Source organism: Stegodyphus dumicola, chromosome 3 (assembly GCF_044657685.1).
Source record: "Stegodyphus dumicola isolate Sdum_Otavi_A_Nest chromosome 3, ASM4465768v1".
NCBI lineage: Eukaryota > Metazoa > Arthropoda > Arachnida > Araneae > Eresidae > Stegodyphus > Stegodyphus dumicola.
This window is the reverse complement of record NC_140770.1, coordinates 49,080,310-49,097,737: the sequence shown is the minus strand read 5'-3', so window position 1 is coordinate 49,097,737 and position 17,428 is coordinate 49,080,310. Positions and strand designations below refer to the sequence as shown.

The 17,428-nt window shown below is 30.1% G+C and overlaps 1 protein-coding gene across 1 annotated transcript in view; it reads right to left on the bottom strand.

Moving 5' to 3' along the window:
• Positions 1-584: 584 nt before the first annotated feature.
• Positions 585-17,428, bottom strand: part of SREBP (Sterol regulatory element binding protein) — a 100,802-nt gene continuing 83,958 nt past the window's right edge. The window contains exons 13-16 of the mRNA XM_085812873.1: positions 14,387-14,552; positions 8,680-8,856; positions 6,292-6,412; positions 585-1,500 (exon numbers count right to left, since the gene is read on the bottom strand). Coding sequence (XP_085668999.1) covers positions 1,277-1,500; positions 6,292-6,412; positions 8,680-8,856; positions 14,387-14,552 — 688 coding nt within the window. The 3' untranslated portion in view covers positions 585-1,276. The remainder of the gene's footprint in view (positions 1,501-6,291; positions 6,413-8,679; positions 8,857-14,386; positions 14,553-17,428) is intronic.

The window sequence follows — 17,428 nt, the reverse complement described above, 5'->3', positions numbered from 1 at the left end:
TATTAGATATGTTTTAAATTAAAGATATACCGAAGTTTTTTTTAATATTAAAATTTGCTTTAACATTTTCAAATTTCAGTTTCAAAAATGAAAAATAGATCACATTATGATTTAGAAATGACAGGGTTATAGATATACGCTTAAAAAACAATGCATCACAGATTTTTTTTTTAAAAAAAAAAAACTTAATTCTTAGCATGCAATTATTTCCATTTTTAATTTCATTCAATGACATTCAAATTTTAATTAATTCATTTAGCAACCACATTATTATATTTTAAAAGAAGGCATCTTCTTTAACATTTTCCTCCTACAATTCATTGTGTTGATCCAACACAGGACCATCTCCCCTCCCCAAATGTGTGTGCAAGGAATAGAAATTCACTCTCCCCTCAAAAAAGTAATACTGCTTGTCATGTAGAACTTTCTATTTTAAGCACAAATTATGAGTCATGTAAACTGTAAGGCGACGGTAAAGATTCAGCTGGATGAACAACATTTCTCATATCAGAAGTAAATAAAGCAGTGAATCAGTGTATAAAATCCTATTTTATAACATTTCTAGAAATATAAATTCACACAAATTAGAAAATTAAAGAAACATTTTTATTTATAGTGCAATATGCATACCAAATATACATACGATTCTATTCATTTTAGCAATAGATAAAGATGCTCAAAGAATGAAAATGAACCATTTACCATGCTATGTTCACAGTTGCATCAAAATGTCCACTTAAATAAATTAAAAATGCTATGAAATGCAACAGATACCATATCTTTCTAACATTAAAATATGCAATTAACAAACAAGTATAGACAAAGTTAAATTATATACATAGACTCAGTATGTTTAAACATAACATGAGACAAATCTACATTTCTACCAATAATAGTTTCAGAGTCCAAAGCAATACAGAATTTAAAAGTAAAGTGTACACTTTGATTAACAGATTCAAATATTTTGTGTTATCTTCGACTCAACAATGCCAAACATACAGGATTTCTGTATCCTTCTTTCTATTGCTAAATGCACTGAAAATAAAATGTGCAAGTGCATAAAAATGTTGTCAATCTATTAATCTAGAAGAGAGTTGCATAATGAAATCCATGAAAATCAACAAGCATTAATGAGTAAACAAATTGTTTTTTTGAAAAGCTATTTTTGAAAATATTAAATTTCTTTATTGAAAACTTTTGCTTAAATGTATCAAATATTGATATTTTTTCCAAGCAGTTCAAGTAATATTTACAAAATAACAATAACACATCCAAGTTATGACTGAGCAATAAAAACACTTCCTGCTGCAACCATCATTTTGTGACACTTTTCCAGCTTATTTTTGTCACTTAATCGCTGAAGAATATTAGCAGCTTCAGCAAGCATGCACTCTTTTTCTCGAGGATTGGAAGTTACACTATCAGGAAAATGTTTGTAAGCCAGCATAAGAGCTTCTGCTTGATCTCGTTCACTTGAATAATGGCCCTCACCGTTGCTGCCTACAACAAGATAAATATTTAACATGCAAAAGCAATACTTCAAAGAAATGAGAGAAACACTTGCTTTCATATCAAATTTTTAAAAAATTATAATATATTACTTTATTAGCCAGACAATTACCAAAAGGGGAAAAAAATTGCATTATAATAATACGTATGATATATACATGATACACATTACTATCACTTATAAGTCTCAGCCCCCCCCCCCAAAAAAAAAAAAAAAACAGTAACAATATGATTTATTTATTACATCTGATGACAAAAACAGCCCAAATAACACTAATATTTTTCAATAATACCAAATAACACCATCTCTATTTCAGTAACGAAAGATTCTAAACCAGTGGTTCTCAACGTTCTTTTGCCCCATGCACCCCTTTAATCACTGCTAGATGATCATTCCCCCTCTCCTTTCACAAATTTTAAAAATACATATACATGTATTTAAATTTAGATTATTTTAATGCATTTTATAAATTACATAAATACCCAAAATGTTGATAAATATTAACACTTGAATAAAAATAGCATTAAAAAACTAATGCTAAATTCTTAACATGTAAATAAAAGGCTGACCGACTCCACCCCCCCCCAGCAAGGAATTTGCCCTTCTTGAAAACCTGTATTCTAAACTATGTGTTCAGTAATCATTGCATTCCAGTTTCACACTCAGTTCATTATAAAAACAGTAAAGCACCATTTTTATGTCTTTACGAGGGACTGTTTAAAAACACATAAATGAGAAGCATAAATGAAACCAAAACTTTAATACAGTCAAAAGTCGTTAATCCGAACTCGTCGGGACTTCGGCGATTCCGGATTAGCGATTTTTCCGGATTATAGATCATCAGTTTAAATCTCGTAAGATGGCATGCAGAAATTCTAAAATTAAAAATATGAAACCGTAATTTATGAAATAAAGAACAATATGATCTAAAGGATATCAAAATTTAAAAAAAAAAAAAAAAGAAAGAAAGAAAGAAAAGAAAAAGAGCTTAATATTTATTTGTTTACTTTATTAAACATTTCTTTCAATGTAAGTTGTTTAAGTTGCTTTGTTTCATGTGATAATACTTTCTCTTTAATTCTATAAACAGACATAATTTCTTGTTCAGTTACAAAGTTCCGCTGTTCAAGTCCCGTTAATTGCTGTGCCGAGAATACCGACTAACTTGTCAATCGAAATTTTTTCGTTTTCACTAACCTCTCTGTCACATTCTTCATGTCTTTATCCATTTTATGCAGCAATTCCACTTTTTGTTTGTTGGACATCAAAACATACTTTCGTTTTGTAGATCCTTTGGAAGTTCCAGCATCGGAAATTCTATTTGACATAATCGAAAGTTCAAGTTTACTTTTATAAAATTGCTCTTACAGTCTGCAAAAAATAATAAGCGGGATCCAATTCAAAGATTAAGGAACAACGCAATCATTAACATTAACTGAAATAGATAATTAGATAATTTTAGCTTACACCATCCGTTAAACATTAAACGCGCAGGCAAAAACGTATTCTGCACTTGTGCACACGCATATGCGCAGTAGTCAAGGTCTTACGCGTAAAACGCCTGTGCACCAACGTGGCACATGCGCAGAAAGTTTTTAGCTTTGAGGCCCGGATTATAGATCATTCCGAATTATGGGTGTCCGAATTAACGACTTTTGACTGTACATATATTTTAGATGCACAGTTTATAAGACTTCTAACCCACTTATGGTATTATACAAATTTAATTTTATCATCCTATTTCAGTTTTCTTAAAGTACATTCTATATTTCAGAAAAAGTTAAAATTTTTTAATTTTTTAAAATGTAAAAAGTCTAAACTATAAAATGCTTAAAGTAAAAGGCCCCAAAATGCAGTTTTGCCTTCTTTGTTGATTTTCTTCTCACAAAAATATTTGCAATCATCTATGCCTTTTTATTTGCTTTATATCACAGAGATAAGATTCCCTTTTCACACATCCTGACTTTTGAAATTTTCTTGTGACTAAAGATATTGTTATATTTTCCATTTCATCAGCATTATCATAAATAAAGTAGTGAGGCAATCTTGACCTTTTTTGATTTCATTACATGATTTTTAATAACTGGGCTATTGAAGGCCTGAGATGAAAGAGATTGTTTTTTTTAATCAGTGTAAAAGATTCTATAAGCTGATATCCCATCCACTTTTGATATGAAGCAGTCTTTCACTGATTCAGCTGAGATATTTAAATTTTTTATTGCAGCAAGTTAATTTAAAAACAAGCACAAAGAACGAATATATGAATTATAATATATAATTATTATGTGAAACACAAATAAAGCATCTTCTATGAATAAACTTTTTGCTATCCGTGAATTGAATTTCAAATCCTCAAATTATAGTTTATGTCTTCAATCTTCAACCTCTCATATCCCTATTTACAGCTTACATATGCTACTGAGAGGAAAAAATTACACCTAGAGAAATTGTTTGACTAAATAAGTTTGGTATTTTATTTACGAAATAAAATACCAAACTTATGTGCCATATAAATGAAATATTAGAGCACTAACATGAATAGGAATAAATTAAATAAATGAATAAAGGTTGCTTCATCCTTTTCGGAAATATGCTCAAGCTAAGCTTTTTAATGGCCATACCTTTCCTTTTTTAATACACAATGTGTATCTTTGAAGATTGCATTTCACACATTTTAAGAATGATCAATATTTTTTGCATACATAACTGGTTTTTCAATTTCATATTTAACTGAAGCAAGGAAATAAATATAGCATTTAAATAAATCAATTTCTGTAACAGATTTGAACTTACTTATCCAGTACTTATTATGTTCCTTATATACACTGCACACATAAGTAATTGTTCTTTTGGGAATTTATTATATCAGGATTATTAATATAGAAGTTCACTACACAACTGTTGAAGATAATCTCAATAGTTAAAAATAAGAAAGAAAATTATGGAACAAAAATGTATACATGCTAACCCTTTGAAATTCTTAAAAATTTTATATCTTAGTGCTCAAAATTAAGAAAATTTGCACAAATTATGTTTCCAAACAAAAAAGCAAATTTTTAGTTTAGTTTTCATATGAAAGCATACACATGCATATGAGAGGAGTATTTAGCAGAAAGGTCTCTAAAAGCATATGAAGCATTTTCTGCACTTTATTTGCATGGTTTTTTAAAACATATTCCGAAATGTTTTCATGCTGTTTTTTACAACATATTCCGAAATTCCAAAGCAGACAGTTTAAATAAGTTAACTACCAACATCTGGATTAGCAAATGATGTGAAGCATTGTTGAGTGACTGGAAGTAGGGAGTCTCAAGTAAAGATTACTAGAGACTTGAATGAAAAGAATGTTCAACTTAAGGAAACAATTTATGAATACTGGATCTGTAGACAGAGAGCCTGGGCAAGGTTGTCCAAGAGCCATGTTAACTAAAGGAGCTCAATATTTGTCTATTTCAGCAAGGCAAAACAGGAGTGCAACAGCTTTTCAGCTCTCACATCTGTTTAGTAAGAAAGAAAAAACATCGACTCTAAACCAACTATTAGTGGCAAATGAGTCAAGATTCACCCTAAATGCTGATTCTTAGCACACCTTCAACTGGTGATAAACAACAACCCACTACCTGTCCTACAACATATGAGAAAGGAACCAATATGGTTAGGTTACACTGGATTAAATAATTAAGGCAAAGCAACATGAAGGCTATCTGCCTATGCGGATGATGGCTTCAGGAAGGACAGAACTCCCATGCAACCAGCCTATTTGCCAAAATCTGAAACCTGGCCAAGCTACCAGTGTTCAGTGACTTTATACCATTCAGCCCTGATGGGCTCAGGACCAATATGGCAGTGGTGATTTGAGGGTTTGGATTAGGATCACATTATACGGGTGCACAGATCTTCATGTCTCTGTAACTTCTGCCTACTCTGATGGCTGCTGTAAGGTATAAGGAAGAGATCTTAAAAGCTGTGTGCCTCTTTATATATATATATATGTATATAACCCAGAAGTACAGATGCTCCTTTATTCATTTTTATGGATGATTTGTACACGTAGGTTAATGTGATGGACGATTTTCTGGAAAGTGGGTCTATTGCGTAAAGCTAAACCAGATTAGCCAGCCAGATCACTAGACCTAAACCCTATGAGAACATAATCTTGGATGCTACGGAGAACACACGAAACTCACCTTTTCCCTCCCAGAACCTCTCTCTCTCTCTCCATGCGTGCGTGCGTGCGTGTGGTCCATACCAAATTTCATCAGTTCTGGGGATAATCTACCAAATGTATTAAGTCTTTTAAACTTGAATGCTTTGTTTCTAGCTCATTATCTTCACACCTTCTATCCATAGATTTAATGATCCCTCAAACCAAGTAAGTAAACCTTTTTAAAAAAATTCAGCAGGCTTCCATACAATATTTTAAAAAGATGAGTTCCCCCCTTATAACAAATGGAACCACAGTTTCGTTTTATTTTTTTAATGAAATAATATTTTATTAGCTTTAAATAGTACACATAACAAATCTATCAACACAGCAAATGGCAACATAGAAATTAATAGTAAAAAAAAAAATTCACGAAATAACACTGTTTTTGTAACCTTGCAACTTAGTGTGATAATATCCAATATTTTAAACATGACATTTGAGAAATTTTTAATTCTGAATAAAAATATTATTTTCTTACCTTTTGTACATATGACAGAAGTTGTGAAAATATCCAATACTTTAAACATGATATTTGAAAAATTTTTAATTCTGAATAAAAATATTACTTTCTTACCTTTTGCACATATGATAGAAGAAAATTTACTCCTTCTTCTAAGACTTCTTTCAAGCATCTGCTGAGTTTTCACAGGATTAGCTCCTGCCATAAGTCTCAGAGTTATTTCATATAGATGCACCTACATGTAAAATTATAATTGGTACACACATCATGAGTTAATGAAATTTTTCAGATAAAAAAATTCACTTATCAAACTGCATTTAAAAAATAGCATGTACTTCTAAAAATTAGTCTTTCCATCAAATGGTACAATTATAAATCTTAATGAAGCTATTTTTATTCAAGATAAAAAAACTGCAAATATTTAATTTTAGCAACATACATTCTGTGAAATTTTAATAACAATTTATATAATGATTCCATTTACAATAAGAATGAAATACAATTCAGTACCTAAAATTAATTATTGAAAATTGGGGGGGGGGGGAACTGAAATATTATTATCTGCTTTTTATGATATATATTGATACCCAAATTCAATGTAGGGACTGTTTATTGCATTAAATTTTGTGTCACTGAAATAAACCAATAAATCAATATAGAATTTTTCATAATTCAACTGATTATTTGAAAAGTTCACAAATAATAAAGAGAAGAAATTATGCACAACACCAAATTTTATTACTACAAAATAGAAACACACATAACATTTTTTTAACATACTTAACAAATGCTCAGTGTGTCCATTTTATTAATTTACTACATATCTACGCTACAATAAAATTCTATTCCATATGCATGCTAGCATGTTATGGTGGACAAGTGAAACAACATTGGTGAAAAATTGTGAAGATCATGAAAGGAGCAAAGGTCAAGGAGCAAAGACATATAGACCAGGGAGGTCCAAACAACTGCCCGCATGTGGCCCAAAGCAGTTAAGAAAAGAACAAACATGTTATTTTAAGGTTATCTAAGTTCGGGCAAAATAAAGTTCATTTTGAATGGAGTCGTGGTTCCAAATTTTCTTTTGACTTGTGCATGAAGCGATTACCTTCATTTCAACCCAAGACAAATATGGCTTGCTGCACAGTCATGCTTTATTCATTTCATAATTATCTGGCATTTGTGTACAACTATTTTCAAGCGTGAGGCACAGTAGGAATAAAATTACAGCCAAAATATACTTTAAGAATTACAATCAATTCAATCAAACCAGACATTGATGTAGTAGTTTCTCAAATTCAAGGCCAATTAAGATTATAAATAAAACTATAACATTTGTTTATAATTATAAATTACTGCTGACTTTTATAAATAACTGCAAAAGTTTGTTTATAATTATAAATTTATGATGAAATATTATGCATAAATTGTCAAAATAATTCTATATTGCTATCATTATATTTAAAAAATCATAAACTAATAAGTTTACATTACTTCAATATGCTTTTTCTTTTTTGTTCAACAGCCATCATTAAAGTCAAGCAGTAGTAGCTCACCATATGAATCCAAATGAATCACTAACTTACTTTAAATTTTTCTATATATGTGCTTATATATAGTACACAGAGAAAATTTGAACTAATATGATCTAACTCACATTTCTTCCACAGTCAAACCTGAACAAACCCAAAAATTTTCAATGGAATTTATGCAACTACGTGATTCATTTATTTCGGAGGTCACAATTTGCCACTAGTTTTAGAAATAATTTGTATGGTCCAAAATATCTCATTAGTCTTCTAGTGTGGCCCAGGGAAACAAAAAGCTTGGACACCTATGAAACAGACAGTGTTTTTAACATATGTGATATGAAATTTAAATAAAAAATTATGCATAATTTTTTCACAATAAGGACCTTTGTGATGATACGTTTGATAAAAGCTATTTGGGTAATCATCATTCCTCTCAGGCAGATTTTCTGAATAAATCCTTCAAGAGAGGCAGCACAAATGCCACCATGCCATGAAAGGTGGATAAAGTGAGCACGTGTGTAATATGTAAAAAAAAATGTAACAAATTTCCGTTTTAGCGTGAGGCTTTGGCACTAATTACAGTACAAAGTCTGAAATCCGGTTATCCTATATCCAGACCTCTAGACCACCAGCAACACTTTTAAGAAACAATTATTATTTTTTTAATGCTTTACGCTTGCACATTTCATATTTTTTCATAATAAAATATGTGAAGAGTCCCAATTCTTAGCTTCACTTGGGCACTGACATGAAACTGCTGAATCATTAAGTACTTTTTTTTTTTTTTTTTTTTTTAAATTAACTTAAAGTGTTTTGAATTTTTAGAGACTTATGAACACCCCTGTATATTTAGAGTTTAAATAGATACAGTACATTCTTCTGAACCTTAAAACTGTTAACATTAAACACAATAAAAATGTTTCATATATTCTTTTAAATATCAAAGATTTTATGGGTTCAGTTACTTTACCTTTGAACACATTTTGGGAATGTGATGTAACAGTCGTCTAAGGCTTCGCAGATCTTCTCGATAACCCTCCGAGACACCAAAGGAATCTGATGCAGATGCAGAGTCACCAGCTTTTGAATTCTCCCATACATGCTTTCTTGTACTTAAACACCAGTCAATACTCAACACTTGAAATGCCTAGAAATTGATAATTTGTACATTGCAATAATTGTTCACACTATTAATACCAATCTCAGTAATACTTAACTAGAGATGTTTCCTAATTTGTTGCTAATTTCCTATTAATGAGAAATTTAATGCCTCTTATTTTAACACAGGATTACACAGAAACAGATTTAGATGATAATTATGATACTGTGGCTTAGTAACACGAGTCAAAGCATATGCCACATGGAAGCTGTGTCAATGAAGTTTAGTTAGTCACAGAGCAAAGGCCAGGGCAATTCTGTGGTACTGCAGTGGAGGTCTACCTGTTAACAAAATTTCCTCATGAGTTTCATCTGTGTTCTTTTTGTAGTCCAAAATTTGTGATGCCATCCTTTCACATTTACTAGGCCTTATTAATTCTAGGATGATAATGGGAACATGGTGCTACTAATTGTCAAACATTATGTAGCAATACTGAACAGTTGCCCAGCCCTGAGTGAAGCTGTTCTAGCATAACAGAGCTACAGCTTACAAGCTGCATGTAAGCACAGGTCCTGTCAGTATTTAGTTTCTAAATACATAATTTCACAATTTGAAGTTCTGACCTTATTTGTTCACCGGCTATTATTAACTCAGGTTGATTCTCTGTTCCATTTGAAAGATGTTGCACAAACATAAATTAACTTGCAGGATATGAAAGATCATGTAGCTCAGGAGATGGTAATCATTCTTCAAGAGGACACATGCAATATAATGGAGACCACTTGAAACACATTTTCCAATATATGCAAATCTGAACATCAGTTAGTACACAAAATCTCTAAACTTTATACACTAAAGGTATGTGTATAAGTTTATTCATAATGTGTTCTTTCATTTTAAAATCTCTCAGCTGTTTCTGCCAAACCCAAAACCCAAATTTAGATCAGCATTTTATAATTTGTTAAGTAATAAATTTTATAACAATTTATGGTAGCTTTTTGTAACAACAATGATAAATACACTTACTATTATCAGATTGGTTACACTTCAAAAAACACTCAGTTTCCATACAATTTTACACTAAGAGTGTTTGAAAGTGCATCACAAAGAAAGAAAATTATTCTAATTATGAAGTTAAAATTTATGTCATAATATTCAATACTCCTCCCACCTCAAAAGAAAGGAGTTAGCTACTAAGGAGACCACACTCGCTTTTATCAAAATTTATGAACATTTTGCATAATTATATATTTCTTTTTATCCACTTAAAAATATTAATTACTAAAATACTTCACCTACATATACATATGTCAAATTTTATTACTTTTACAATATCTTACAGATTAAACTGATTTTATCTGCATAATATCTAACAGTAGTAACATATTAACCCCCTAGTGGACAAGGCTTGCAACTAAAAATGCTTCTTCTCATGTAATGAAACCAAATTCTGCTATATCTTCTGCCCATTCTGTACCCACATTAATGCTAAAAGGGATTGTGGTCCTGCCCTTCCCCTCTCACTCAAATGACTGTCATTAAAGCAAGGAGTATCCACGTGTACCTGTCCATTATCTAGTAGGCTTCCATTATGACAAGAAGGATTTAACTGGAAGTAGAGGTATAACAGGTTTTAGTGGTTATCACCTCGTAACAGAACTAGATTTTAAAATGCATACACGTTTCATCAGTTCTGTGTTTAAAATTTACATTGCTTTGCACATAAAATTTTTGTATAAAAGTTGTACTTATACTTAAAACATAAAATTTAAAGGAAATCACATTTTGATTTTGCCATATTTTTTTACTATGCAGCAATAGTACTCATTTGTATTATGTAGCAACAGGAATGAACGGACTAATGATTAGGCTAGGATAAAAAGATACGTTCATCAAAAAAACTTTTCTACTGATCACGCTATACAAATAAAAATGTATGTAGTTAATACTAAATAAAACACATTACTTCAGCATACATTTTATATAAATTACTAATTTTTTTATTTAATGCATAATTACTTCATTTTCTGTTCTAATCAGAAACTTTTTCTGACTGACTGTATGACTTAACTGAAAAGTATATGAATTTCGAAAATAATTCTTTATGTGATACCTGAAAGGTAATTCTTTACATGAATTACAATGAATTTATATGACAAATACATATTTACCTATACTAAAGAAAGCAAATTAAATTTTTTTCAACAAATTTCAATTTTTAAAAATTTTGCATTTAACCCCGCCCCCGCAGTTTTTTAACCACAACATTAACACTGAATTCAGCTTTGCATTTATAACTATTAAAAAAAGTTTTTTCATATATATAAAACATTCTTTTCCACATTAAGACTCTAAGCGTAGTTCTCATTTTTCCTTCTCTCCACTAAAGGGATTTACAAAAAAAAAAAAAAAAAAAGAAGAAGAAGAAGAAGAAGAAGAAGAAAAAAAAAAAGAAAAGAAAAGAAAAGAAAGAAAGAAAAAGAAAAGAAAAAGTAAAAATTGTGCAATGAAAAGATCATCTACAGAGGAAAGCTCAATACATAAATAAATTATTCTCGCATAAATAACATCATTACCTAAATTATGAATGATTTTATTCATTAAAAATTTCTTTTGTATACTGAAATCTTATAATGATAATTTATAAATCATACATTGAAAAACAATAAATTATCTGATAGCAGACTTTTCTAATTCATGTATACAAACAGAATACTTCCAAAACATGAATTTTTTCAATTTCTGTTATTAATCCTTTACATACTTCTAATTTTAAATAAAATATAAGACTACGACTAACATGCAACTAAATGCAGAATTGAGGAGAGTTGCACCTAACTCAATGTACTGAAAAAATTCTACAATTTAGTTTTACAATTCTATATTTTCAAAGTTATAACTATTTTGAAAAATTTCAATATAAAAGCGTCTTTTTTGTTAAAATACGTAAATTGTAAGAACACATTCTTGAATGGAAAGATATTTTCAGAATGAAATTAAAATGCTTTTAAATAAGTGCCCCTTGAATCCTGAAAGATAAAAATATATTATATAAAATAAGAAATTATTTTTTGCCTCCTGCACAGTGTTAAATTTGATTCTTACCCATTCTTAATGTTGTATCTGCTATTCCTTTGGCCTCAAATCATCCATAAAAATTAAAGAAGGTGAATTTGCAGCTGAGACTAAATATCAGATAATTTATTGTTTTTCAATGTATGATTTATAAATTATCATTATAAGATTTCAGTATACAAAAGAAATTTTTAATGAATAAAATTTTTAATTAATCCTTTACATACTTCTAATTTTAAATAAAATATAAGACTACGACTAACATGCAACTAAATGCAGAATTGAGGAGAGTTGCACCTAACTCAATGTACTGAAAAAATTCTACAATTTAGTTTTACAATTCTATATTTTCAAAGTTATAACTATTTTGAAAAATTTCAATATAAAACCGTCTTTTTTGTTAAAATACGTAAATTGTAAGAACACATTCTTGAATGGAAAGATATCTAATAAAAATTATTAAAACAGTTGTGATTTTTAACATAAAAAAATCTATGTAAAAAGAAATCTATTTAAAAATATTTTTAAATAAATTCAAATACTTTATATTTATTTAACAGCACACATAAGTAAAAAATATGTGTGCTAAATTTTGCCATGATATATGAGTATACTAATAGAATTAGTTTCATGGGTATGCTAAAGAAAACTGCTTGAAATTTGAAAGTATCATTAACTAATAATCTTAAATGCAATAAACAAAATTTGGAGCAATACATTGAATTCTATGATATTTATGCAGTCGTGAGAAGAAGATGATGAACACTTTCAGTGAATACTCCTTCACACTGAAGTATGCTGGCTGTCAAAGGCTTATGTTTGACAAGATTTTTTTTTTTTTTTTTCCCCTTCTGTTTCAAAGTTTTTGGATACTAAATATCCCATTTTAAAAGAAAATTTAATCATATGGGAACTAGATATTACTTATTTAACACACTTGTTTACTAAACCTGATAGTAACCTGCAATTATATGGTAAAAGATTATTTCAATAAAAATGAAGGTCATCATTGCAGCTTTTCTTGCCAGAATTAACATAATGAAGTCAATTACTGGACAGATGGAATTTTCTCAGTTTCCCAATTCACCACAAACAGCCAGGATGATGACATTTTGGCTTGCAATGCACTTTACAAAAACTTTAAAAACCAGGTTTGAGGATATTTTGACTATGAAAATACTACAGAAGATAATCAATCCATACAGTGACATTGAAGAATCGGATATCATGTTACAACAAGAACTGGCTGAAATAAGGTTAAATGAAGAATTTAAGGTGCAGTTTAAAAAGGGATATCAACATTTTCATACCTTGTGAAAGGGGGCTTCACAAGGTTGCCATCCCCCCTCAAAAAAATCAGACTGGAAGTCACCTGCCAAGAAGATTTAAAATTAAGTCTAATTAATTTGAAGCCAAATACTGAAAATTTGCTACTGAAGCACAAAGTTCAACCCTCCCATTAAAAGAATGGATTTGTGTGTATGTACTTATTTTATGTACGAATATTACTAGATTTGCATTTTGTGTCATTTTAATAGTAAAAGATAAGAGATTAAAAATTTACATACTTTTTATTTTAAAATTTTCTGCTCTACAGTAAACCCTAAGTAAATAGCTCTTTCTCACATCTCAAAAACATGTTTGAAGTCAATGAATTTTTTAAAATTCAGTATTAGAATAGAGTTCTAAAATCACTCATCCAGTATAAAATTTCACCTTACTATCATATAAATTTTGCCCTTGTCACATGACATTTCCATATACATTTTGCTTTCATCTAAGTGTTTTGAAACACCTTTGATGAACTTACTATCTGCTACAGCTTCACTCTGTTTTGGAACGCTTGAGTATAAATAAATATTACACTGCCCGACTGCCTATGAAACTATCAAAACTAAACATTGCCACACAGTCTACAAGACAAAAATAAAAATGGGAACCTCTGATTTAATGAAATATAGTGAAAGGGGAAAATTCATTACCCAAACCACTTTTTTTTTTTTCCCTCTTTTTGAGAGAGAGGTGTTTGTTCTCTACAGAATTCTATTTAACAACAGAATAGAAAAAAAAAATGGATGGGGGAATTTTAATTCTATTAAGATCATGATAATAAACTCATAATGTATTGCCATTTTCAATTTTTTCCACTTTTTGCACATTTCGGATCTTTTATCAGTAATATATTTTCAAATAACTGCGGAAACAAAATTCCTTTATTCTTGATGCAAAGAAATACTACTTTGGGTTATATACTAATTTCTTCTATAAATAAAATGCTCCTCCTCCATTTATAAATATGAAAGTGCAAAATATGCTGAGGGAAGCAACTTTGTTTATAAATCAAAACATTTTTTAATTTAAAATTCACACAACAAAAACGTTTCCTTTACATCTGTATTTTGAATAGCCTTTGTGTAACAGATAAATCTTATTTCTTTAAAACTCCAATTTTTTCCCTTCACAGCTACTGATATAAATAAAAAGAAAACAAGAAAATAATTACCTGTACTAAAGGAGGAGGCATCTGGTGCAAAGAATAGTTTAAGCTGTCTTTGATAAGGCTGCCTGCTTTATCACAAAGCTTAAGAGTAGCACCTGGCATCGACGCTTGATTCATGTAACACTTGCGAGCACGGAAAGCATTTAAAACAGCAGAAGGTAAAGGATGGCTAAAAAAATAATTTAAAATGTACATCTACTAATTTAAAAAGTATAGAGACAATAATTTATAAATATATACATTTAATATGCATAAAATCTTGCTACTAAAGTAATAATGAACAAATAACAAAACTAAACAGTTTCAAATAATAAAAATAATGCCAACTGCACTATATTTCACAACTATATGAAGAATTTAAACATTACTAAACAACAAAAATAACCCAAAAAGGGGAGGCAAAAACATTTAGCATGCTACTTTTATATTGTTATAATATATACATATATATTCTTTAAATTTAAGACATTTTAATCACTCCCCACAAAAAATATAACAATAATGCAAATATAATACAGCGGAATAATTCTTCAATTACATAATTTCAAAAGTAGAGCACAGTATATATTCAGATTCAATTTATTTTGAACTATTGTCTTAATTATTTCCTTTGCAAGATTATTATTCTCAAAATGCTTTTTTTTAATGGACTAAAATACTTATCACTGACAAACAAAAAATGTAAAATTACATGCAAGACAAATACTGCCTATATGCTGAGTCAAAAGCCATGAGATATGTTGTTCTAGCCCTTAGCAATGTAAATCTATAGCTTTATGGGTGCTACACAGGCACTTCTTCAGCATGATAATCAGGAGTCTCGATTCAGAGGACCATATTGCATTGTCTGGTTCCAAAGTTTGCAGACCCATCATAGTCTACGAGGTCTATTATGGCATATATGCAACAAGACACAAGAACTTTGGGCTACAAGACACTACAAACAGTAATTCATAACAAGCCTCCCCCCCCCTCTCTCTCCTTCGAGAAGTCAGGGCTGAAATTCAGCTAAGTCCAATTCCAGCACTTCCCATACCTTAAGTACAATCATAATTCTGAATGGATATCAGATCAGATGAGTATATTTAATTATTTTTCATTAATTTATTACTTTTATTTATTTATTTACATTTTATTCATTATTTTATTTTATTATCTTCCCTGATGAATCTCTATAAGGCTCCAGCACTTCTAATTTTGGAAACTAAGCCCTGCCAGGAACAGTTTGTGTTTGGCGTACACTGAAATCTACAGTAATTTTAAGCTTTCTGGTTTTTTAACCTGCAAACCCAATCTGTTGCTCATTATAATTCATGACAGGTGACAACAGCTTTGGCATCAATTGACGATGGCCATCCAATTAATATATTTACTTACATGGAAATACAGTACAAAGTCTCTTTAATTCTATAAACAGACATAATTTCTTGTTCAGTTTCAAAGTTCCGCTGTTCAAGTCCTGTAATTGCTGTGCCGAGAATACAGACTAACTTGTCAATCGAAATTTTTTCGTTTTCACTAACCTCTCTGTTACTTTCTTCATGGCTTTATCCATTTTTTGCAACAATTCCACTTTTTGTTTGATGGACATCGAAACATTCTTTCGCTTTGTAGATCCTTTGGCAGCTCCAGAATCGGAAACTCTTTTTGACATAATCGAAAGTTCATGCTTACTTTTTATAAAATTGCTCTAACAGTCTTCAAAAAATAATAAGCCGGATCCAATTAGAAGATTAAGGAACAAAGCAATCTGCAACATTAACTGAAATAGATAATTAGATAGTTTTAGCCTAGCTTATACCGACCGTTACACATTAAACGCGCATGCGTAAACGTATTATGTGCATGCATAAACGCATATGTGCATGCGTAAAGGTATTATGCACATGCGTAAAGGTATTATGCACATGCGTTAACGCTATGCATGCGCAGAAACTTTGTAGCTTTGAGGTCCGGATTAAAGACTTTGTACTGTATCACTAATACAACACATAATACATTCTTTGGACCCCCAAATATGGGGGAGACAAAATTCCTGCATGATCTACATTTTATTATCATGCTGTGTTCAAAATTTGTTAACACCCATAATTCAGTCATCTTACATGAGAAATTACTTTAGAGCAAATGATGTGTTTGTAGGATATTGGCGTAACTTCATATGCATAAAACAAGATAGCTCTATTTTTACTTCCTTGTATGAAGTAAAGGAAGTATTGTAATAGCGAAAATTTTCAGGCAAACATATTTCAACGAAAATATCTATTTTGACTGCTTTCAAATACAATTTAATGATATTTTGCATGACATCTGTAAGTAAGGACATAATAAAGGACTCTTTTTCCCAAAACAGATTGCAAAAAGGATTTAAAACGGCTTCAGAAGAGATTTTTTTCGTGACATCAGTACATATGTTTGTATGCATGCATCTTGCATAACTCAGAACATTCAAATTTTGTATACACGACTGCTATAACATGTAGTTGTGCACCTCCCTTTTTAGTTGCAATCAGCTGCTCCAAACATATATATACCCACTCTGTTACTCAACTCCATGAGCTCAGTTTTTTTTTATTCTTATATGTTGGTAAATTATACATTTTTTGCTTTAAAAAGTATTTGAATTATGCTGTTCTTATGTTTCGGATACGGCTTTTGCACCTTTAGTTAATCTGCATGAAATAGTTGTAGAATTACTAGCAACTTAAAAGTTGTTAAGTGTGGCTAAGCCTAATTTTTTTACCATAGCAGCCATATTTGTTTACATTTTAAACTTAGCAGAATAGTGAATCAAGTCAGTTTCTGCACCTTCAATGTCTTTTTGCTGAGTGGGACCAAAAGTAAACTTTCAGTTTTGTGCATTGAAAAATTTGTCTTCTTGCCTGCTGGCCAAATTGTCTGTTTTTGCATAGGAACTATAATTTTAATTGCAGTGTGGGTGTTTTTTTTTTTTTTTTTTTTTTTTTTTTTTTAATTTAACTGTATTGGTGTTTTATAATTTTCTATACTTTTCAAGTTTTAATAAAGATATTTTGAGATTTCATG